Genomic DNA, 22,417 nt, shown 5'->3' on the forward strand with positions numbered 1-22,417 from the left:
CATCCCACTCCTGCCACCATCCCTCCGTCCCGCCACAGCCTCCTACAATCAACCTAGCACTGCCTAGCTCCCCTCGTCCCACCACTGCCTCTATCCCTCCTACCACTGCTACCTCCTATGCCCATCCCACTCCTGCCACCATCCCGCCACAGCCTCCTACAATCAACCCAGCACTGCCTAGCTCCCCTCGTCCCACCACTGCCTCTGTCCCTCCTACCACTGCTACCTCCTATGCCCATCCCACTCCTGCCACCATCCCGCCACAGCCTCCTACAATCAACCCAGCACTGCCTAGCTCCCCTCGTCCCACCACTGCCTCTATCCCTCCTACCACTGCTACCTCCTATGCCCATCCCACTCCTGCCACCATCCCGCCACAGCCTCCTACAATCAACCCAGCACTGCCTAGCTCCCCTCGTCCCACCACTGCCTCTATCCCTCCTACCACTGCTACCTCCTATGCCCATCCCACTCCTGCCACCATCCCTCCGTCCCGCCACAGCCTCCTACAATCAACCTAGCACTGCCTAGCTCCCCTCGTCCCACCACTGCCTCTATCCCTCCTACCACTGCTACCTCCTATGCCCATCCCACTCCTGCCACCATCCCGCCACAGCCTCCTACAATCAACCCAGCACTGCCTAGCTCCCCTCGTCCCACCACTGCCTCTGTCCCTCCTACCACTGCTACCACCTTTGCCCATCCCACCGCGGCCTCCTTCCCCCGTCCTACCGCGGCCTCTTTCTCTCCGTCCCGCCGCGGCCTCCTTCCCCCCGTCCCGCTGCGGCCTCCTTCCCATCCCGCCGCTGCCTCTTCCAATCATTCCACCACTGCCTCGATCCCTCCTACCACTACCTCCTATGCCCATCCCACTCCTGCCACCATCCCTCCGTCCCGCCACAGCCTCCTACAATCAACCTAGCACTGCCTAGCTCCCCTCGTCCCACCACTGCCTCTATCCCTCCTACCACTGCTACCTCCTATGCCCATCCCACTCCTGCCACCATCCCGCCACAGCCTCCTACAATCAACCCAGCACTGCCTAGCTCCCCTCGTCCCACCACTGCCTCTGTCCCTCCTACCACTGCTACCTCCTATGCCCATCCCACTCCTGCCACCATCCCTCCGTCCCGCCACAGCCTCCTACAATCAACCCAGCACTGCCTAGCTCCCCTCGTCCCACCACTGCCTTTGTCCCTCCTACCACTGCTACCTCCTATGCCCATCCCACTCCTGCCACCAACCCTCCGTCCCGCCACAGCCTCCTACAATCAACCTAGCACTGCCTAGCTCCCCTCGTCCCACCACTGCCTCTATCCCTCCTACCACTGCTAGCTCCTATGCCCATCCCACTCCTGCCACCATCCCTCCGTCCCACCACAGCCTCCTACAATCAACCTAGCACTGCCTAGCTCCCCTCGTCCCACCACTGCCTTTGTCCCTCCTACCACTGCTACCTCCTATGCCCATCCCACTCCTGCCACCATCCCTCCGTCCCACCACAGCCTCCTACAATCAACCCAGCACTGCCTAGCTCCCCTCGTCCCACCACTGCCTTTGTCCCTCCTACCACTGCTACCTCCTATGCCCATCCCACTCCTGCCACCATCCCTCCGTCCCGCCACAGCCTCCTACAATCAACCCAGCACTGCCTAGCTCCCCTCGTCCCACCACTGCCTCTGTCCCTCCTACCACTGCTACCTCCTATGCCCATCCCACTCCTGCCACCATCCCTCCGTCCCGCCACAGCCTCCTACAATCAACCCAGCACTGCCTAGCTCCCCTCGTCCCACCACTGCCTCTATCCCTCCTACCACTGCTACCTCCTATGCCCATCCCACTCCTGCCACCATCCCGCCACAGCCTCCTACAATCAACCCAGCACTGCCTAGCTCCCCTCGTCCCACCACTGCCTCTATCCCTCCTACCACTGCTACCTCCTATGCCCATCCCACTCCTGCCACCATCCCTCCATCCCGCACCAGCCTCCTACAATCAACCCAGCACTGCCTACCTCCCCTTGTCCCACCACTGCCTCTGTCCCTCTTACCACTGCTACCTCTTATGCCCATCCCACTCCTGCCACCATCCCTCCATCCCACCACAGCCTCCTACAATCAACCTATCACTGCCTAGCTCCCCTCGTCCCACCACTGCCTTTGTCCCTCCTACCACTGCTACCTCCTATGCCCATCCCACTCCTGCCACCATCCCTTGGTCCCGCCATAGCCTCCTACAATCAACCTAGCACTGCCTAGCTCCCCTCGTCCCACCACTGCCTCTATCCCTCCTACCACTGCTACCTCCTATGCCCATCCCACTCCTGCCACCATCCCTCCATCCCGCCACAGCCTCCTACAACCAACCCAGCACTACCTAGCTCCCCTCGTCCCACCACTGCCTCTGTCCCTCCTACCACTGCTACCACCTTTGCCCATCCCACCGCGGCCACCATCCCTCCGTCCCACCACAGCCTCCTACAACCCACCCAGCACTACCTAGCTCCCCTCGTCCCACCACTGCCTCTATCCCTCCTACCACTGCTACCTCCTATGCCCATCCCACTCCTGCCACCATCCCTTCATCCCGCCACAGCCTCCTACAATCAACCTAGCACTGCCTAGCTCCCCTCGTCCCACCACTGCCTCTATCCCTCCTACCACTGCTACCTCCTATGCCCATCCCACTCCTGCCACCATCCCTCCATCCCGCCACAGCCTCCTATAATCAAACCAGCACTGCCTAGCTCCCCTCGTCCCACCACTGCCTCTATCCCTCCTACCACTGCTACCTCCTATGCCCATCCCACTCCTGCCACCATCCCTCCATCCCGCCACAGCCTCCTACAATCAACCCACCACTGCCTCTGTCCCTCCTACCACTGCTACCGCCTTTGCCCATCCCACCGCGGCCTCCTTCCCCCGTCCTACCATGGCCTCTTTCTCCCCGTCCCGCCGCGGCCTCCTTCCCCCCGTCCCGCTGCGGCCTCCTTCCCATCCCGCCGCTGCCTCCTTCCCATCCCGCCACTGCCTCTTCCAATCATTCCACCACTGCCTCAATCCCTCCTACCACTGCTACCTCCTATGCCCATCCCACTCCTGCCACCATCCCTCCGTCCCGCCACAGCCTCCTACAATCAACCTAGCACTGCCTACCTCCCCTCGTCCCACCACTGCCTCTGTCCCTCCTACCACTGCTACCTCCTATGCCCATCTCACTCCTGCCACCATCCCTCCGTCCCGCCACAGCCTCGTACAATCAACCCAACACTGCCTAGCTCCCCTCGTCCCACCACTGCCTCTATCCCTCCTACCACTGCTACCTCCTATGCCCATCCCACTCCTGCCACCATCCCTCCGTCCCGCCACAGCCTCCTACAATCAACCTAGCGCTGCCTAGCTCCCCTCGTCCCACCACTGCCTCTATCCCTCCTACCACTGCTACCTCCTATGCCCGTCCCACTCCTGCCACCATCCCTCCGTCCCGCCACAGCCTCCTACAATCAACCCACTACTGCCTCTGTCCCTCCTACCACTGCTACCACCTTTGCCCATCCCACCGCGGCCTCCTTCCCCCGTCCTACCGCGGCCTCTTTCTCTCCGTCCCGCCGCGGCCTCCTTCCCCCCGTCCCGCTGCGGCCTCCTTCCCATCCCGCCGCTGCCTCTTCCAATCATTCCACCACTGCCTCGATCCCTCCTACCACTACCTCCTATGCCCATCCCACTCCTGCCACCATCCCTCCGTCCCGCCACAGCCTCCTACAATCAACCCAGAACTGCCTACCTCCCCTCGTCCCACCACTGCCTCTGTCCCTCCTACCACTGCTACCTCCTATGCCCATCCCACTCCTACCGCGGCCTCTTTCTCCCCGTTCCGCCGCAGCCTCCTTCCCCCCGTCCCGCCGCGGCCTCCTTCCCATCCCGCCGCTGCCTCTTCCAATCATTCCACCACTGCCTCGATCTCTCCTACCACTACCTCCTATGCCCATCCCACTCCTGCCACCATCCCTCCGTCCCGCTGCAGCCTTCTACAATCAACCCAGCAATGCCTACCTCCCCTCGTTCTACCACTGCCTCTGTTCCTCATACCACTCCCTCCTATGCCCACCCCACTGCTGCCACCATCCCCCCCGTCCCGCCGCTGCCTCCATCCCCCTGTCCTGCCGCTGCCTCCTTCCCCCCCGTTCCGACGCTGCCTCCATCCCCCTGTCCTGCCGCTGCCTCCTTCCCCCCCGTCCCGACGCTGCCTCCATCCCCCCCGTCCCGCCGCTGCCTCCATCCCCCCCGTCCCGCCGCTGTCTCCATCCTCCTGTCCTGCCGCTGCCTCCTTCCCCCCCGTCCCGCCTCTGCCTCCATCCCCGTCCCGCCACTACCTTCTTCTTTGTCCCACCACTGTCTTCTTCCCTCATCCCGCTACCTCCTTTCCTTCCCTCGTCCCACCAGTGCCTCCTTCCCTCCATTCCGCTGCTGCCTCCTATGCTCACCCCACCACTGCCTCCCCTCCAGCACACTGCTGCCTCTCTCCTGCCGCTGCCTCTCTCCCTCTGTCCCACCACTGCCTCCTTCCCACCGCTGCCTTCTTCCCTCCATCCCTCCACTGTTTCCTTCCTACCTTCCCTCCATCCCTCCACCCTTCCGCTGCTTCCTTCCATCCATCCCTCCGCTGCTTCCTTCTCTCCATCCCTCCGTTGCCCTCTTCCCTCTTCCATGCTCATCCCTGGTCGAGTCCCTGACTCCCTCCCTCCCTCCCGAGGTACCTGGCTGAGATGATGACAGCATCAGCCTCATCCCAGCGCAGCCAGGGCAGTCGCTTGAGACTGTTCTTGGTCAGCAGGAAGAGCCCTGGGAAGACGATGCCCCCAGCCACCAAGGCGTGAAACATCTCTGGTGAGGTGTGCAAGGGGAGGACCCACGTAGAGTAGAGGGGCTGGATAAGGGTGGTCAGTTGGGCTGGGGGGATCCGACCTCACTGCAGCCCAGTGGGGGACAGGCCTGGTGGGTGAACATGGTAGTGGGAGTGATGGGGGTACCCAGTGGCTGCTTGGATCCAGGCAGCCGCTCTGAGGCCGGCTGTGACAGAGAGAAAGGGGAGAGAGAGGAGGGGGGAGCAGCTGTCAGGCACTGGGTGGAGGCATTTAAAGAGACAGCAGCGGATTGTCCTGTGTAGGAGGTGGGATGGGAAGCAGTGGGAAGGAAGTCACAACAATCATTTGGAGGGGCTCTGGGACTGGAAAAGGGGTGCAAAGGACAGGAGGGGCAGGAAAATTGAGACTGGAAAGAAAGCTGGGCATGCAGCCAGCAGAGAGGCAAGTGAAAGGGGCACCAGCAGAGATGTGGGGTGGGGGAACCCATGGCTGGGATAGCAGGGGGTTGAGGGTCAGGCCTGGAGGGCATGGGCAGAGATTTGGGGTGGGGGAGCCCAAGAGTGGGATAGCAGGAGGCTGGGGGCACAGGTAGAGGTGTGAGAGCCCATGGCTGGGATAGCAGGGGGTTGACGGTCAGGCTTGGGGGGCATAGGCAGAGTTGTGGGTGGGGTGGGGTGGGAGAGCCCATAGCTGGGATAGCAGGGGGTTGACGGCCAGGCTTGGGGGGCATAGGCAGAGTTGTGGGGGGGGGAGCCCATGGCTGGGCTGGCAGGGGGCTGGGAGTCAGGCCTGCGGGGCAGGGGCAGGGTTGTGGGTGGGGGAGCCCATGGCTGGGCTGGCAGGGGGCTGGGAGTCAGGCCTGCGGGGCATGAGCAGGGTTGTGGGTGGGGGAGCCCATGGCTGGGCTGGCAGGGGGCTGGGAGTCAGGCCTGCGGGGCATGGGCAGGGTTGTGGGTGGGGGAGCCCATGGCTGGGCTGGCAGGGGGCTGGGAGTCAGGCCTGTGGGGCATGGGCAGGGTTGTGGGTGGAGGAGCCCATGGCTGGGCTGGCAGGGGGCTGGGAGTCAGGCCTGCGGGGCATGGGCAGGGTTGTGGGTGGGGGAGCCCATGGCTGGGCTGGCAGGGGGCTGGGAGTCAGGCCTGCGGGGCATGGGCAGGGTTGTGGGTGGGGGAGCCCATGGCTGGGCTGGCAGGGGGCTGGGAGTCAGGCCTGCGGGGCATGGGCAGGGTTGTGGGTGGGGGAGCCCATGGCTGGGCTGGCAGGGGGCTGGGAGTCAGGCCTGTGGGGCATGGGCAGGGTTGTGGGTGGGGGAGCCCCTGGCTGGGGGCTGGGAGTCAGGCCCGTGGGGTTGTGGGTGGCTGGCTGGGGGCACAGGCAGAGCTGAGCCCCACCCTAGGCAGGCAGGCGGGGGTCACGGGAGGGCGGGCGGGACACCTGATCACTGGAGGGCGCTTGGGTCTAATCCCATAATCCCTGGCACAGGCAGGTGGGGATGAAGGTCAAGGCCCATTCTGGAGGCTGGGCATTTAACCCCTTCCTGTCCGTGCTGAGCCCCGCCCGCCCGCGCGCTAAGCTCCCTGCTGCGCCCGTGACCCTGGAGTCTCCTCTGGGCAGGTGAGAGGGGAGACTCCTGGGCCACTAGCACCATCTGGCGGCGCAAGGAGACTCCCCTCCCCCCCGCAAGCCCGGCCTGAGCCCAGCGCTGGGAGAGGACCCGGCTCCTGCCCCCCTCCCCCCCGCAAGCCCGGCCTGAGCCCAGCGCTGGGAGAGGACCCGGCTCCTGCCCCCCTCCCCCCCAGGCCCGGCCTGAGCCCAGCGCTGGGAGAGGACCCTGCTCCTGCCCCCTCCCCCCCCCCCAGGCCCGGCCTGAGCCCAGCGCTGGGAGAGGACCCGGCTCCTGCCCCCCTCCCCCCAGGCCCGGCCTGAGCCCAGCGCTGGGAGAGGACCCGGCTCCTGCCCCCCTCCCCCCCAGGCCCGGCCTGAGCCCAGCGCTGGGAGAGGACCCGGCTCCTGCCCCCCTCCCCCCCAGGCCCGGCCTGAGCCCAGCGCTGGGAGAGGACCCGGCTCCTGCCCCCCTCCCCCCCAGGCCCGGCCTGAGCCCAGCGCTGGGAGAGGACCCGGCTCCTGCCCCCCTCCCCCCCGCAAGCCCGGCCTGAGCCCAGCGCTGGGAGAGGACCCGGCTCCTGCCCCCCTCCCCCCCCAGGCCCGGCCTGAGCCCAGCGCTGGGAGAGGACCCGGCTCCTGCCCCCCTCCCCCCAGGCCCGGCCTGAGCCCAGCGCTGGGAGAGGACCCGGCTCCTGCCCCCCTCCCCCCAGGCCCGGCCTGAGCCCAGCGCTGGGAGAGGACCCGGCTCCTGCCCCCCTCCCCCCCCCAGGCCCGGCCTGAGCCCAGCGCTGGGAGAGGACCCGGCTCCTGCCCCCCTCCCCCCCCAGGCCCGGCCTGAGCCCAGCGCTGGGAGAGGACCCGGCTCCTGCCCCCCTCCCCCCCCCAGGCCCGGCCTGAGCCCAGCGCTGGGAGAGGACCCGGCTCCTGCCCCCCTCCCCCCCCCAGGCCCGGCCTGAGCCCAGCGCTGGGAGAGGACCCGGCTCCTGCCCCCCTCCCCCCCCAGGCCCGGCCTGAGCCCAGCGCTGGGAGAGGACCCGGCTCCTGCCCCCCTCCCCCCCCAGGCCCGGCCTGAGCCCAGCGCTGGGAGAGGACGCGGCTCCTGCCCCCCTCCCCCCCCAGGCCCGGCCTGAGCCCAGCGCTGGGAGAGGACCCGGCTCCTGCCCCCCTCTCCCCCCAGGCCCGGCCTGAGCCCAGCGCTGGGAGAGGACCCGGCTCCTGCCCCCCTCTCCCCCCAGGCCCGGCCTGAGCCCAGCGCTGGGAGAGGACCCGGCTCCTGCCCCCCTCTCCCCCCAGGCCCGGCCTGAGCCCAGCGCTGGGAGAGGACCCGGCTCCTGCCCCCCTCTCCCCCAGGCGGCTGCATTACTTGGCAGCGACGTAGACGGCCTGCAGCTGGTCCATGCCCAGGGCCCGCGGGCGCTGCAGGGCCCAACGCAGGGTCAGGAAGAAGATGGGGAAGAAGCAGCAGCTGAAAAGGAAGATCACGGCCATCTGTGAGGGGAAGGAGAGCAGTGAGAAAGGGGGCAGGGGCCCCGCAGCACCTCCCCAGGGAGTCTCCCTCCCAGCCCCACGCCCCCCTCAATGTGTCACAGCTCCCCCAAAACACCGGCACCTCTGCCACATGCCTCACAGCACCCCTCCCCCGGCCCTGCACCCCAAACCCGGCCCCCCACCGCACCCCTCCCCCGGCCCTGCACCCCAAACCCGGCCCCCCACCGCACCCCTCCTCCAGCCCTGCACCCCAAACCTGGCCCCCCACCGCGCCCCTCCCCCGGCCCTGCACCCCAAACCCGGCCCCCCACCGCGCCCCTGCCCCGGCCCTGCACCCCAAACCCGGCCCCCCACCGCGCCCCTCCCCTGGCCCTGCACCCCAAACCCGGCCCCCCACCGCACCCCTCCCCCGGCCCTGCACCCCAAACCCGCCCCCCACCGCACCCCTCCCCCGGCCCTGCACCCCAAACCCAGCCCCCCTCCGCGCCCCTCCCCTGGCCCTGCACCCCAAACCCAGCCCCCCTCCGCACCCCTCCCCTGGCCCTGCACCCTAAACCCAGCCCCCCTCCGCACCCCTCCCCTGGCCCTGCACCCTAAACCCAGCCCCCCTCCGCACCCCTCCCCTGGCCCTGCACCCCAAACCCAGCCCCCCTCCGCACCCCTCCCCTGGCCCTGCACCCCAAACCCAGCCCCCCTCCGCACCCCTCCCCTGGCCCTGCACCCTAAACCCAGCCCCCCTCCGCACCCCTCCCCTGGCCCTGCACCCCAAACCCAGCCCCCCTCCGCACCCCTCCCCCGGCCCTGCACCCCAAACCCAGCCCCCCACCGCACTCCTCCCCTGGCCCTGCACCCTAAACCCAGCCCCCCTCCGCACCCCTCCCCTGGCCCTGCACCCCAAACCCAGCCCCCCTCCGCACCCCTCCCCTGGCCCTGCACCCCAAACCCAGCCCCCCACCGCACCCCTCCTCCGGCCCTGCACCCTAAACCCAGCCCCCCTCCGCACCCCTCCCCTGGCCCTGCACCCCAAACCCAGCCCCCCTCCGCACCCCTCCCCTGGCCCTGCACCCCAAACCCAGCCCCCCTCCGCACCCCTCCCCTGGCCCTGCACCCCAAACCCAGCCCCCCTCCGCACCCCTCCCCTGGCCCTGCACCCCAAACCCAGCCCCCCACCGCACCCCTCCCCTGGCCCTGCACCCCAACCCGGCCCCCCACAACTCGCCCTCCCCGGCCCCTCCTCCTTGCAACTATGCCTGCCTGCTCCTCCTGCAGCTCCTCCCTCCATGTCATTAGCATATATTTGCATATATTTTCATAACGTGAGTCACCCCACCTCCCGCAGGGAAAGAGCCAGACTCACCCCCACCTGATCCCAGCGGGCCCATGTGCCGCTCGCTGCCCCTCCCACGGGGCGGGGTCTCATCTGCATACATTTGCATACAGCCAATGGACTGTGGCGAGCTGATGGCTAATTCTGCATCTAGTTACCCGGTGGGGCAACGCGCCCCTGGCCTGCCCCGGGTCTCTGCATTAATGGGCATGAGCTCATTTGAATAGCTAATAAGTAGATTTGCATACGTGTCGATAAACTCAGGTTAATTTGCATCTCATTTAATGATGCATATTCATTACCCACGCCCATTCCCGCAATTAAAGGCGTTTGGTGTGGCTAATTAGCCCGCCCCTAATGAATAATCAATTAGGTTCCTCCAGTGACTCACGCTGCGCTGGCTGTTGCGCGCATGCGCCCCTGCGCCTAGTGGGCAATGGCGCGTGCCCAGCGCGCATGTCCTGTTCGCAGTGGCTGGACAGGGCCTGGCCCAAGGGAGGTCGTGCGCGTGCGCCGGCTGCCAAGCCTGGCGCGAGGGTGCGAGGCAGTTAACGGTCACTCTGTTCTGAGGATTCTAACCAGACAACGTTCGCGCCGGTCCTTCTGATTGGCTGCGGCGCTGAGCCAATGGACATCCGCGGCACGGCGGTGTTGCCGGGAGGGGCGGAAGGAGGGCGTGCGAAAGGGCGATTTTGGTTGGCTGCGGCCGAAGGGCCCCAGAAGCGTGATGAGAAAGAGCCGGCATTACTCCACGCAGTCTCGCAGCTCCTTCGAGGCCAGCAGGACATGTGGGGGGGTCACGCCCACTTGCTCAGCCGAGCCGAGCCGAGCCGTGCTGGCAGCGCAGCCCCAGGACACCTTCATGAACAGGGGCAGGCCTGGGCCACGGCGCGGTACCTTTGAATGAGAACTTCTGCACTCTCATTGGCCCATGGTGCAACCAATCAGGGAGCAGCCAATGTTTTGCTCTCCTGCACCGCGTGGGCCTGGTGTCTGATTGTTCCCCCAACCAATCCCAGAACCCAAACTCAGAGCCGCTGATTCGCTGCAAACTCTCGGCCAATCGTGCCAGAGAGCATCTTGTCCCTGGACTCATTCTGCTTTCTGATTGGCTTCGGACTCATCCCTCTGGTGATCAGCTATCCCTGTGTCCTGATTGGCTGGGAAGTGTCAGCCAATTGGCTGCAGAAGAGTACAAAGTGTCTCCTCTGGCCGAGAGCCATGGGCCAATCAGATCAAAAGAGAGGTCAACGTCGTCAGGCTGGCGTAGGGGCGCTGCCACGGCCAAAGGGTGAGGCTGTTCCAATGGACTGGGGGCGGGCTTCCCTTATAGTGCTCTGAGGCCATTTCCGGTCGGATGCGGTCATTTCCGGTAACTGCAGCTGCCGAGGCCCTGCAGTGCGTCTTCTTCCAATGTACAAGGGCCATTTCCGGTGCAAATGGCTTCGGTAACGTCACTTCCGGAACTTCTTGTTTTCGAGCACGTTAGTCCCTCGTGCGGCCCCGTATCGGCAGCGGGTGGGGCGGGGCCCGGCTGCGCCGTCGCTTATGGCAACAGAGGGACGCGCGAGAGGAGGGTGTAGTATCGCGGGATGTTGGGTTAACGGCCCCAAGCGGGCAAGCGGGCGGCCATGAATATTCATGAGCTGGGTTCGGGGCGCCTCGATGGTATCCTGGCCTAATTAATATGCATGATGCTAATTGCGGCGGGGCAGTTGAATATGCGAGAGGGTGCAATAGTGAAAGGGCGGGGCCAACGTCTGAATGCCAACGAGGGGGTGGGGCTAGCCTGCCTCATTAGCCCCTGTCATGAATATTAATGATGGCGCATGCTAATGAGGTGTGTTGCCGCGGCTCCGCTGGGAAGTGGTCAGTAGGGTTCAGAGTGAACACGGGGCGTGCGGCGCTGAAGGGCCTCTCCTGGTGAGCAGAGACCCGGACCCCTCTGAGGATCCCCACCCCGGGAATGGCTGGAAGTCTCCCTCCCCTCCCAGCCTGACCCCTCCTCTCCTGTCTCCCTATTGCAGACCCCCACGCTGGGCCCCCCCAACTCCCTCCTTCTGCCCCTCCCAGCCATTGTCTTCATCACCGTGGCCGCCTACCTGCTCCTCCTCCTGCTCCTCCTCGCTCTGCGCCAGTGCCTGCTGGTAAGGGGAACCCACTGGGAGCAGGGTCTACAGAGGGGAGGGGAAGCAGGTGGATATGGGCAGATATTCCGGTGTCACAGGTTGGGTGAGCCTAGGGCATCAGAGCGAGGACGGGAAAATCAGCGGTGGGGGGTGAGTTAGCCCTTCCATCTTCTCCCCACATTTCCTCACAGAGCCGTGGACTCTGCGCCGACTGTTGCTGGTGTGAGAAGGGGGTGCTGGGGGCGCCCTGCCAATGTTGCGTTTCCTGCACTGAGGCCTGCGACTGTGCCCCTTCCTCTCTCACCCGCTGCCTGGAGACCTGCTGGCCCCGCTGCCAGGTGAGTGACCCCAGCCCCTTTGGGGAACTCACCCCCATGTTGTCCTGTAAGTGCTGCATGGGATCTTTTCAGGGGGAAGGGCAAATCGCCACATTTATTGGAAATACATATAGCTGTCACACTTGTCATACGCATATGAGATATTGCACTCTGCCTTGTTACTAGTAGTTGCCCCCCTAACCGCACTGGCCCCGTGAGTTAGGTGGGGGATGGGTGGAGCTGGATGCCTGCTGATCCTGCTGTCCCATGTAGACAAGACGAAACCCGGGATCCCCTGCAAGATGCTTAGACAGATTTGCAGGACAGGGGAGCTACTATCAATCATCTTGTGCATATGCAGAATCTGTGGGAGTCGTCATCTGCATGTGCAGTTAGTCACCTGGCGCCTTCTTCTGGGGGGTGTCAATGCTGCCATATTCATAGAGGGGGCTTCCAGAAGCAGGCACTTGCTGCTGACTCCCAGGGGCCCGCAGCTCCAGTCGTTCAGTGGGCTCACTTCACAGGTCTCATACTCTGGTCATCTAAAGAAGTGGGTTATGCCCACAAAAGCTCATGAGACCATCTACATCTATGGTCACCACCCCATTGATCGCAATCGACTGATCGATTGGGAGGGCCCAACCAGTCAATCAAGAGGTGTTCAGGGCCCCCCCATTTTTCCCCACCCCCAAGAAGCCCCACTACCTAACTCCAGTGACAATGGAGGTAGCGGGCTGGACGGAAGTCCGGCAGCTGTGTGCCACTTCCGGGGTTTCAGGAACTGCGCTGGCTGCTCCCCTCCCAGTACCTGAAAGGCCAGGTCTGTGGCGCACCGAGGACTTCCTGTGCGGGGCAGGGAGAGGGGAGGAGTCCCTGGAGGAAGCGTGTGCCGGGACGTCCTTCCCCTGCGGGCGGGTTGAGTAGGACTCCATGGAGGAGGCACCAGAACGTCCTTCCCCTGCAGGGAGGGAGGGAGGGGGTGGAGTCCTGGGAGGAGGCACATGCCATGGATTCCCTGTTCCCTGCCCCAGGACCCACTGGCAGCCTGCCACTTGCCCCATCATCCTGTCCCCTACCTCCACCAACACCCTGTCCCTGCTTCAGCACCCACTGGCACCCAGTTCCCACCCCAGCATCCTGCCCCCACCAACACCCTGTCCCCTGCAGCAGCACCCTGGCCCTGGCCCAGCACTCACTAGCAGCCTTCCCCAGTACCATGTCCCATGTTCCCACCAGCACAGTTGGGGCCACATTAATGAGGCTTGAGGGGTTTTGGAGGAGTTATTTTTTTTGCATCTCACTTGTGTGGCCCTAACTGACTTTTCTATGGGTCAGTGACCCCTGACTGAAAACAGGTTCCCCGCCCCTCTCACAAATAAAGACAATGCTGAAACTTTGTGTTTGACATATTTTATTTAAAAATGAAGCCTGGCCAACAAGCCCCCAATTGGGGCCAAGGCCACATCTCGCCGCAGCACCATAACACTCCTGCGCGCGTGCGCGCGCACACACACGATCCCAAACCTGAGCCTATCATACACTGGAACCCCCTGTCCTGACCCTCTCTCAGCCCCAAACTCCTGCCCCCCCACATCCCCAGTCTGCTGCCACAACACTCCTGCATCATCCACACACCACAATTGTGTCCTGAGCCCATCATACTCCCAGCCTCCCTGCCCTGAGCCCCTCATGTACCCCAGCCCAAACTCCTGCACCCTCACAGCCACAAGCCTGAGGCTTGCTCAGCACCCCAACCCTCCACCAGACCCCAACGCTCTCCAGCCTAGAGCCCCCTCCCTGACCCAGCATCTCCTTCTCTACCTCCTCCTGCATCCAAATTCCCTCCCAGAGCTTGCACCTCTCACCCCTTCCCACACCCAAATCACCCATTCCCACCCCAGAGCCTGCACCTCCTGTCTGAACCCAGTGAGGGTACGACCAGACTGCAGGAGTTTTTCTGGGATTCCAGACGTATACCGGAAAAACTCCTCCACATCCAGGGACACGTTTGTTCTTCCGCTTTTTTTAGGGGAAGAGCAAACATGCTCCTTTGGCAACCCCTGTATTCCCCATTCCACGAGAAATAAGGGGGCCTCCGAAAGAAGTTGTTTTTCTGACATTTGGTCCTGTCTAGATAGGTCAAATGTCGGAAAAACCTCTTCCTACAGAAGAATCGGAAAAAAGCAGCAGTGTAGCTGTACCCAGAGGCTGTGTCTAGACTGGCAAGTTTTTCCGCAAAATCACATGAGCCTTGCCAGCTGTTTACACTGGCCGCTTGAATTTCTGGAAAAGCACTGACGGTCTCCTGTAAGATCATCAGTGATTTTCCGGAAATACTATGCTGCTCCCGTTTGGGCAAAAGTCTTTTTCCGAAAGACTTTTGCCCAAAAGGGCCAGTGTAGACAGCATAGTAGTGTTTTCTGAAAAAAAGCCCCAATTGCGAAAATGGCGATCGGGGCTTTTTTGCAGAAAACCGCGTCTAGGTTGGCCACGGACGCTTTTCCGCAAAAAGTGCTTTTCTGGAAAAGCATCCTGCCCATCTAGACACGCTTTTCTGAAAATGCTTTTAATGGAAAACTTTTCCGTTAAAGCATTTTCAGAAAATCATGCCAGTGTAGACGTAGCCTCTGAGAGTGTATAAGTCAGAGCTGGGGATTGCAAGTGATGGAGAGGAGGAGAGCAGAGACGGCGGGGCTAAGGAAGGGGTGGGGTCTTGGCTTGTTCTGACATTTTTCGTCCCAGATCACTTTTGAAAAGGTTGAAGACCACTGGGCTACATGCTTTGTTAGTCTTCCAAGTGTGACCAGACTATTTGTTGTTTTTTAAGTTTATCCTCTACAGACTAACTCGTTACCCCATGAAGCTTCTCTCCAACGTTGTAACTGCCCTGAGGTGCTTGTCTTCCAAGACTTATTCATTCACACCTCATGGTATGAGGCATAAGGGTTATTGCGAGAACAGGGTTTTCTCTCGAAATAACCGTGTCTTAACAGCGTGTTCTTTCAAAACAGAGTTATGTCGAAATAGCACCATACCATGAATATGCAAATGAAGCACGGGATATTTAAATCTGGGCTCCATTTGCACTTTCAAATGTCTTCTCGAAAGAGGGTGCAAGTGTAGACATACCTAACAGATTTATTAGAGCATAAGCTTTCGTGGGCAAAGCCATTCGTTGTCTTTACCTTAGGGACTATTCTACCAAGACTAATACAAAAGACGCAATGCGAAGAACACTGGAACTGGAAGGGACCTCCAGAGGCCTTGGAGTCGTCCCCTGCCTAGCTGCAGGGATGTTAGCTATAAGTTGCTTTAGTCATCGTGTAGTCACAACCATTTTTAACAGTTGTGTAGGTACTAAAATGCTCCCCCTGGAGAGCCCCGTCACCCCATGCTGCCGCTTCTGTAGGAGAGGCAGCACAAGGGAGGGCAGATGGAGTCAGTGTGTGAGGGGAACCCATTTAAGAAAACTACCAGATTGGTTTGGCATGATGTGTTCTTTTACAAATCCAGGCTGGCTGTTCCCTAGCACCTTATTACCTTCCAGGTGTTTGCAGATGGATTCCTTAATTGCCCGCTCCATTCTCTTCCCTGGCACAGAAGTTAAACTGACTGGCCTGTAGTTTCCTGGGTTGTTCTTCTTTCCCTTTGCATAGATGGGCACTAGATTTGCCCTTTTCCAGTCCTCTGGAATCTCTCCCAATTTCCCTGACTTTCCAAAGAAGACAGCTAGAGGCGCAGATATCTCGTCTCTCAGCTCCTGGGGAATTGCAGGCATCTCACTTCTCCAAGTAATTTTAACTTCTTCTTTTCCTAGTTTACCACCCCCTAGTAAATCGCCTGTGGGAGACAATCCTGCAGATTAATCCCCCCCAATTAAATCTCTTGTCAGGCAATCCCACATGCTAATGCTCTGTAGGCTAACAGCACTGCCTAACATTGGCCCATGGGATTACCTGTCATACAATAGCCACTGTTTAGTATCATGACCCCCTGCTTAACAGCCCCGCTTTCGCTTTCTTTCTCTTTCTCTGCAGGGCTGGGAGCATGCTGCCTGCCTCTCTGTTCCTCGCTGCTGTCCCCTCTGTGACTGTGCCTGTGCCTACCAGCCCCCCGATTGTCAGAGCATCAATTGCATCTGCTTTGAGGTCAAACTGCTCTGAGGGGGCCCCCCTTTGAGACTGACTGGATTGTGGGGATCCCCTGCTCCCCAATGGGGTGATCCCCGATTTTGTAGCAAAATTTGTAATGTCCACTTTTAGAATAAAGCAGCTTTAAGATGCCTCCCCTTTTCTCTCTACTTTTCGGTGTTGGAGGGTCAGAACTGGGGCCCTTGCAAATAACCTGGCCACCAGATTCTCTACTAAGCATGGGCCATCGGGGCTATACTCAGTCCAGGAACTGCTCTCCCTGAACTAGCCTTAGAGCCCCTCCATTGGGGATCCCTGCCTACCAGCTTTGCACCCCACAGCCCCCGTTTTGGGGTGCCCATCCCTGCATTCCTCAGGGCATGGTCAAGGGACGACATTCCCAGTATGGCAGGGCAGCTGAAGCTGTTAGGTTCAGGCTCCACAGAAGACCATGCACAGGATGGCCCATCTGTGGCACAGAAGAAATGAGGGAGGTGAAGGGGATGTGACCCCCAGGTCCGTGGTTCTCAACCTCTTTTTATAAAGCACTCCTTTTTCAAAACCATTATAAGAATCCTCAATGCACCCGCCCCCCCCAGAGCTAGGCACCCCAGCCCCCTCTCCCCCCCTAACCCAATGCACCCCCCCCCCCCAGAGCCAGGCACCCCAGCCCCCTCTCCCCCCTCCTAACCCAATGCACCCGCCCCCCCCCCAGAGCCAGGCACCCCAGCCCCCTCTCCCCCCTCCTAACCCAATGCACCCGCCCCCCCCCCAGAGCCAGGCACCCCAGCCCCCTCTCCCCCCTCCTAACCCAATGCACCCGCCCCCCCCCCAGAGCCAGGCACCCCAGCCCCCTCTCCCCCCTCCTAACCCAATGCACCCGCCCCCCCCCCCAGAGCCAGGCACCCCAGCCCCCTCTCCCCCCTCCTAACCCAATGCACCCGCCCCCCCCAGAGCCAGGCACCCCAGCCCCCTCTCCCCCCTCCTAACCCAATGCACCCGCCCCCCCCCCCCGAGCCAGGCACCCCAGCCCCCTCTCCCCCCTCCTAACCCAATGCACCCGCCCCCCCAAAGCCAAGCACCCCAGCCCCCTCTCCCCCCTCCTAACCCAATGCACCTGCCCCCCCAGAGCCAAGCACCCCAGCCCCCTCTCCCCCCTCCTAACCCAATGCACCCCCCCCCCCAGAGCCAAGCACCCCAGCCCCCTCTCCCCCCTCCTAACCCAATGCACCCGCCCCCCCCAGAGCCAAGCACCCCAGCCCCCTCTCCCCCCTCCTAACCCAATGCACCTGCCCCTCCCAGAGCCAAGCACCCCAGCCCCCTCTCCCCCCTCCTAACCCAATGCACCCGCCCCCCAGAGCCAAGCACCCCAGCCCCCTCTCCCCCCTCCTAACCCAATGCACCCACCCCCCCCCAGAGCCAAGCACCCCAGCCCCCTCTCCCCCCTCCTAACCCAATGCACCCGCCCCCCCCAGAGCCAAGCACCCCAGCCCCCTCTCCCCCCTCCTAACCCAATGCACCCGCCCCCCAGAGCCAAGCACCCCAGCCCCTCTCCCCTCTCCTAACCCAATGCACCCGCCCCCCCCCCAGAGCCAGGCACCCCAGCCCCCTCTCCCCCCTCCTAACCCAATGCACCCGCCCCCCCCCCAGAGCCAAGCACCCCAGCCCCCTCTCCCCCCTCTAACCCAATGCACCCGCCCCCCCCAGAGCCAAGCACCCCAGCCCCCTCTCCCCCCTCCTAACCCAATGCACCCGCCCCCCCCAGAGCCAAGCACCCCAGCCCCCTCTCCCCCCTCCTAACCCAATGCACCCGCCCCCCAGAGCCAAGCACCCCAGCCCCCTCTCCCCCTCCTAACCCAATGCACCCCCCCCCCCAGAGCCAAGCACCCCAGCCCCCTCTCCCCCCTCCTAACCCAATGCACCCGCCCCCCCCCAAGCCCCCACCCCAGCCCCCCTCCCCCAGCACCCCCCCCAGCCGCACCCCAGCCCCCTCTCCCCCCCCCCCAGCACCTGCCCCCCCAGGCCACCCCCAGCCCCCTCTCCCCCCTCCTAACCCAATGCACCCGCCCCCCCCCAGAGCCAAGCACCCCAGCCCCCTCTCCCCCCTCCTAACCCAATGCACCCGCCCCCCCCCCCCAGAGCCAAGCACCCCAGCCCCCTCTCCCCCCTCCTAACCCAATGCACCTGCCCCCCCCCCAGAGCCAAGCACCCCAGCCCCCTCTCCCCCCCTAACCCAATGCACCCGCCCCCCCCCCCCAGAGCCAAGCACCCCAGCCCCCTCTCCCCCCTCCTAACCCAATGCACCTGCCCCCCCCAGCCCCGCCCCCGCAGCCAGGCTCCGGGCGGTGTCGCCCCTTTGAGGTGCGCGCTCCCGCGGCCCCGCCCCGCCCCGCCCCGCCCCGGTGTCCTGCTGCAGGGGCACGTGGCCGGCAGCGCTGGGCTGGCTGCGCCGCTGATGGGCGGGGCCCTTTGCCGCGGAGCTCGCCCCGTGGGGCTCTCTCCGGCCCCGCCCCCCGGCCTGCCCGCTCCCAAGATGGCCGCCTGCTCCTCCTGCCAGCCCCCGCCATGGCAGCCGCCTGGGGCCGCGCCGCGTCACTTCCGCTCGCCCTGCTGCCGCGGTGAGCGGGCAGGACTGGCGGAGGCGGCTTGCGGGGAGGGGCTGGAGCTCGGGGGCTGCACGGGGAGGGGTTTGGGGCGCGCAGTACTCGGGGGGCTGCACGGGGAGGAGTTTGGGGCGCGCAGTACTCGGGGGGCTGCACGGGGAGGAGTTTGGGGCGCGCAGTACTTGGGGGGCTGCACGGGGAGGGGTTTGGGGCGCGCAGTACTTGGGGGGGGCTGCACGGGGAGGAGTTTGGGGCGCGCAGTACTCGGGGGGCTGCACGGGGAGGGGTTTGGGGCGCGCAGTACTTGGGGGGCTGCACGGGGAGGAGTTTGGGGCGCGCAGTACTCGGGGGGCTGCACGGGGAGGAGTTTGGGGTGCGCAGTACTTGGGGGGCTGCACGGGGAGGAGTTTGGGGCGCGCAGTACTCAGGGGGCTGCACGGGGAGGAGTTTGGGGCGCGCAGTACTCGGGGGGCTGCACGGGGAGGAGTTTGGGGCGCGCAGTACTCGGGGGGCTGCACGGGGAGGGTTTGGGGCGCGCAGGGCTTGGGAGGCTGCACGGGGAGGGTTTGGGGTGCAGAGGACTGGGGCTGCACAGGGAGGTTTTGGGGCATGCAAAACTTGGGGGTTGCACTGGGGAGGTTTGGGGTGCACAGGATTTAGGAGGTTGCAGAGAGGCAGCAGGCTCCTGAGCAGGGATATAGGAGATGGTCGGGTATATGTTGGGGGTGCCGAAGAATGGAAGGTAGCACAGCAGAAAGGAATGCTGGGGTGACTTTAGGGGTGCAAGGAATTGAGGGATTTGTTGAGGACATGGGCTCCTGGGCAGAATTTGGAGGTGCACCAGGGTTGGCATAGTTTAGGGGAACTCCTCTGGCAGTTGCCTTTGGGGAAAGGATTCTAGGGGGCACTGGAATGGTTTGGGGGGATGCTGCTTCCTAAAGTGAGAGGAATTGGGATGGAGAAGAGGGTGCATGGTAATTTGGGGGGCTGTTGCCTTGGAGGGGAATTAATTTAGAGCTGTATGCCCAAAAGATTTGGGGGGCTGTGGGGATTCCCCTTAAATACCAGGGCTTGCCTGCAGATTTGAGAGGGCTGCATTGGAATTGGGGGGGTTCCCCTGAGGCAGGAGTCGCAGGGAGTCCCCGCTGTTCCCAGAGCCATGTCTTTCGGGGACTCCTACGATTGGTACATGGGGCCCCTGAGCCGGCAGGAGGCTGTGGCCTGTCTTCAGGGTCACCGACCCGGCACCTTCCTGGTGAGGGACAGCTCCACCTGCCCTGGGGACTTCGTCCTCTCCGTCAGCGAGAACGCCAAGGTGAGGGGAGTCTGGGGCTGGTGAGGGAGGGGAACCGGCTGAAGGATGTGGGAGAGGAAGGGATGAGGTGGGGGCAGGAGGAGAATTGCCAGAATCCATGGGCTTGGGGGAGGAAATGGATCTAGGAGAACCCAGGGGGATGTGGGGAAGAGGTCTGGTGAAAGTCCAATGTATAACTGTCTGTCTGCCCCCTGTCTCCTTCCCGGGCCCTCTGCCTTTCCCCAGGTCTCTCACTACATCATTAACAGCCTGCCTGGCCGACTGAAGATCGGGGATCAGGAGTTTGAGGGGCTGCCGGCGCTGCTGGATTTCTACCGGGTACACTACCTGGACACCACCACGCTGGTGGTGCCTGTGTGCCGAGGCCCCACAGGGCCCAGCCCGGCCCCACCGGCCCCTGCCGAGGGGGCCGGTGACCCTGAAGCACCAGCTGTTGGCCCTGGCCCACCCTGCGAGTGGGTGCAGGCTCTCTATGACTTTGCGGGGAATGACCAGGAGGACCTGCCCTTCCGCAAGGGGGAGCCGCTCCGCGTGCTGGGCAAGCCAGAAGAGCAGTGGTGGACGGCACAGCGAGGCGACGGGCGGGTGGGCATGATCCCGGTGCCCTATGTTCAGCCCTGGCGTCCCCAGGCCGGAGTCCTGCTGGGGCCTTATGCCCATCCCAGTGTAGGCGGCCCCCCAGCTCCGCTGCCCACAGCCCGCAATGGCCCTGTGGTGGCCAGGGCTGTGCAGCGGCGGGTGCCCAATGCCTATGACAAGACGGCGCTAGCTTTCGAGGTGAGTGCAGGGCACCCAGGATCTGGGGGGGAACAGGGCCTGGATTCCAGAGGACCCAAGTATCTGAAGGGTCCCAGCTGGTGGGCGGGCAGAACTAATCCCTGATTCTGGGGGATCCAGGCAAGGGAAGGGCGATTGATCCTGGGCCTAAGGGGCGTGTGTGCCTGGAGCTTGGCACAGAGGAGGGAATTAGTCCTTGATTCTGGAGACCCAGGTGTCCAGAGACGGGGGCAAGTGGGGTGAGTGAGACTGTTCCGAGGAGGCATCTGACACAGTGACCTTTGTCCTCTGACCCCCAGGTGGGTGACATCATCACGGTGACGAAGATGAACATCAATGGGCAATGGGAGGGGCAGTTGAACGGGCGCAGTGGGCACTTTCCCTTCACCCACGTCCAGATTCTCGACCCCCAGAGCCCCGAGGAGGCCAGCTGAGCCCCGCGGCCCCTGGACTCTGACTCTGGGACAACCGCCTGAGCCCCACGGCCCCTGGACTCTGACTCTGGGACAACCGCCTGAGCCCCACGGCCCCTGGACTCTGACTCTGGGACAACCGCCTGAGCCCCACGGCCCCTGGACTCTGACTCTGGGACAACCGCCTGAGCCCCACGGCCCCTGGACTCTGACTCTGGGGCAGCCGCCTGAGCCCCACGGCCCCTGGACTTCAACCCTGGGGCAGCCGCCTGAGCCCCACGGTCCCTGGACTCTTGACTCTGGGACAACCGCCTGAGCCTCACAGCCCCTGGACTCCGACCCCAGGGCGGCCACCTGAGCCCCATGGCCCCTGGATTCTGACCCCGGGGCTTCCACCTGAGCCCCACGGCCCCTGGACTCTGACCCCGGGGTGGCCACCTGAGCCCCACGGCCCCTGGACTCTGACCCCGGGGCGGCCACCTGAGCCCCACAGCCCCTGGACTCTGACCCCGGGGCTTCCGCCTGAGCCCCACGGCCCCTGGACTCTGACTCTGGGGCGGCCACCTGAGCCCCACGGCCCCGGGGCGTCCGCCTGCAAGCTCTGTGTCAGCAAACCCATGGCTGGGTGCATGTGGACGCCTCTGTTGATGGACTCTGGCCCTTCCTTGCTTCCCTGAACGTTGCAGGGGCCGCCTGGCCTGGAGTGGCCTTTGCCCATTGCCTGTGAGCTTTCACCCTTGGCTGGTTGGCCTTTGCCGCTTGGCTTTTGAAGCGAGCTGCCTCGTTCTCCTGTGACCCTCGCTACACTGAATGGGTGCCTGGGGGTTTGCAGCCTGCGGGGGCCGAGGACCCAGGCTTCGTCTGGCTGACCCCTTGACTTGAGCCACGGCTACCTCTGGGTCCTGCCCCAGCGCGCCGCGGCCTGAATCCATGGGGGTGCTGGCTCTGACTGGAGGCTTGAGGTCTGGATCTGGGTCCAAAGGGCCCTTCCCCCACGTCGCTGCCCCGTGTGTGACTCACCCGCCGTCCCTGCTACATTAAACCTCCTGATGGTGACTGTGCCCAGCTCAGCTTCTTGAGTGTGTGTGTGGGGGGGGGGGGGGGGGGGAGCTAGAGCATCGCTATGGTAACCCAGATCCTGGCCTGGCTAGAGCATCACCATGGTAACCCAGATCCTGGACCCTGGCCAGCTGGGGTCTAGAGTGTTGCCGTAGTAACCTGGATCCTTGCCCCAGGCCAGCTAGAGAGAGCCTCTAAGGTTTCCATGGAGACTGTGCTGGGGTGACCCCAGCCATGGGGTGTGAGCGCCTGTGGAAACAGGGCTGGTTCGGGGTCCCAGTGCCCAGCCACCCGTCTGTATCCCAGGCCAGTGTAGGGTTGGGAGCAGCAAAGCAATGATAGAAATGTAGCCGTGTTAGTCTGAAACCCAGGGCAGGGGGGTCCATGGAG

General features: G+C 63.7%; 3 protein-coding genes across 14 annotated transcripts in view; 2 read left to right on the forward strand and 1 right to left on the reverse strand.

Annotated features, from left to right (window-relative positions):
- TLCD3B (TLC domain containing 3B) overlaps window positions 1-10,582 on the reverse strand; it is a 26,204-nt gene extending 15,622 nt beyond the window's left edge. Inside the window, exons 1-3 of one of the 8 annotated variants that reach the window (XM_089779092.1) lie at window positions 9,315-9,644; window positions 7,833-7,957; window positions 4,757-4,991 (exon numbers count right to left, since the gene is read on the reverse strand). In XM_089779092.1, coding sequence (XP_089635218.1) covers window positions 4,757-4,881 — 125 coding nt within the window. In that variant the 5' untranslated portion in view covers window positions 4,882-4,991; window positions 7,833-7,957; window positions 9,315-9,644. Of the gene's footprint in view, window positions 1-4,756; window positions 5,070-7,832; window positions 8,133-9,314; window positions 9,656-9,675 lie in introns of those variants that run through there. The other 7 variants (XM_089779091.1, XM_075917403.2, XM_075917399.2 and 4 more) reach the window with 7 other exon arrangements.
- On the forward strand, window positions 10,583-16,013 carry LOC142825558 (uncharacterized). Of its 5 annotated transcripts, none has more exons than XM_075917408.1 (4): window positions 10,583-10,732; window positions 11,312-11,431; window positions 11,605-11,751; window positions 15,768-16,013. In XM_075917408.1, exons 1-4 carry the CDS (start codon window positions 10,724-10,726, stop codon window positions 15,891-15,893), a joined length of 402 nt encoding a protein of 133 aa, XP_075773523.1. In that variant the 5' UTR covers window positions 10,583-10,723; the 3' UTR covers window positions 15,894-16,013. The 5 variants fall into 5 exon arrangements, with proteins under 5 accessions (XP_075773523.1, XP_075773522.1, XP_075773519.1 ...); XM_075917407.2 differs by having other exon boundaries at window positions 10,591-10,768; window positions 11,605-11,797; XM_075917404.2 differs by having other exon boundaries at window positions 10,628-10,768.
- A 2,689-nt stretch (window positions 16,014-18,702) lies between these two features.
- Window positions 18,703-22,033, forward strand: LOC102449158 (crk-like protein). Its single transcript, XM_075917421.2, has 3 exons — window positions 18,703-19,778; window positions 20,004-20,555; window positions 20,855-22,033. The coding sequence occupies exons 1-3, from the start codon at window positions 19,623-19,625 to the stop codon at window positions 20,987-20,989; spliced, it is 843 nt and encodes a 280-aa protein (XP_075773536.1). The 5' UTR covers window positions 18,703-19,622; the 3' UTR covers window positions 20,990-22,033.
- The last annotated feature ends 384 nt before the right edge of the window (window positions 22,034-22,417 follow it).

The sequence above is a fragment of the Pelodiscus sinensis genome, chromosome 5 (genome assembly GCF_052426305.1).
Source record: "Pelodiscus sinensis isolate ZL-2025 chromosome 5, ASM5242630v1, whole genome shotgun sequence".
Taxonomy (NCBI): Eukaryota; Metazoa; Chordata; order Testudines; family Trionychidae; genus Pelodiscus; species Pelodiscus sinensis.

Coding starts and splice junctions, on each gene's coding strand:
- LOC102449158 (XM_075917421.2), top strand. CDS start 19,623: ATGTCTTTCGGGGACTCCTACGATTGGTACATGGGGCCCCTGAGCCGG. Junction 19,779..20,003: donor CCGTCAGCGAGAACGCCAAG/GTGAGGGGAGTC, acceptor GCCTTTCCCCAG/GTCTCTCACTACATCATTAA. Junction 20,556..20,854: donor AGACGGCGCTAGCTTTCGAG/GTGAGTGCAGGG, acceptor TCTGACCCCCAG/GTGGGTGACATCATCACGGT.
- LOC142825558 (XM_075917404.2), top strand. CDS start 10,724: ATGGCTTCGGTAACGTCACTTCCGGAACTTCTTGTTTTCGAGCAC. Junction 11,432..11,604: donor CTCTGCGCCAGTGCCTGCTG/GTAAGGGGAACC, acceptor ATTTCCTCACAG/AGCCGTGGACTCTGCGCCGA. Junction 11,752..15,767: donor CCTGCTGGCCCCGCTGCCAG/GTGAGTGACCCC, acceptor CTTTCTCTGCAG/GGCTGGGAGCATGCTGCCTG.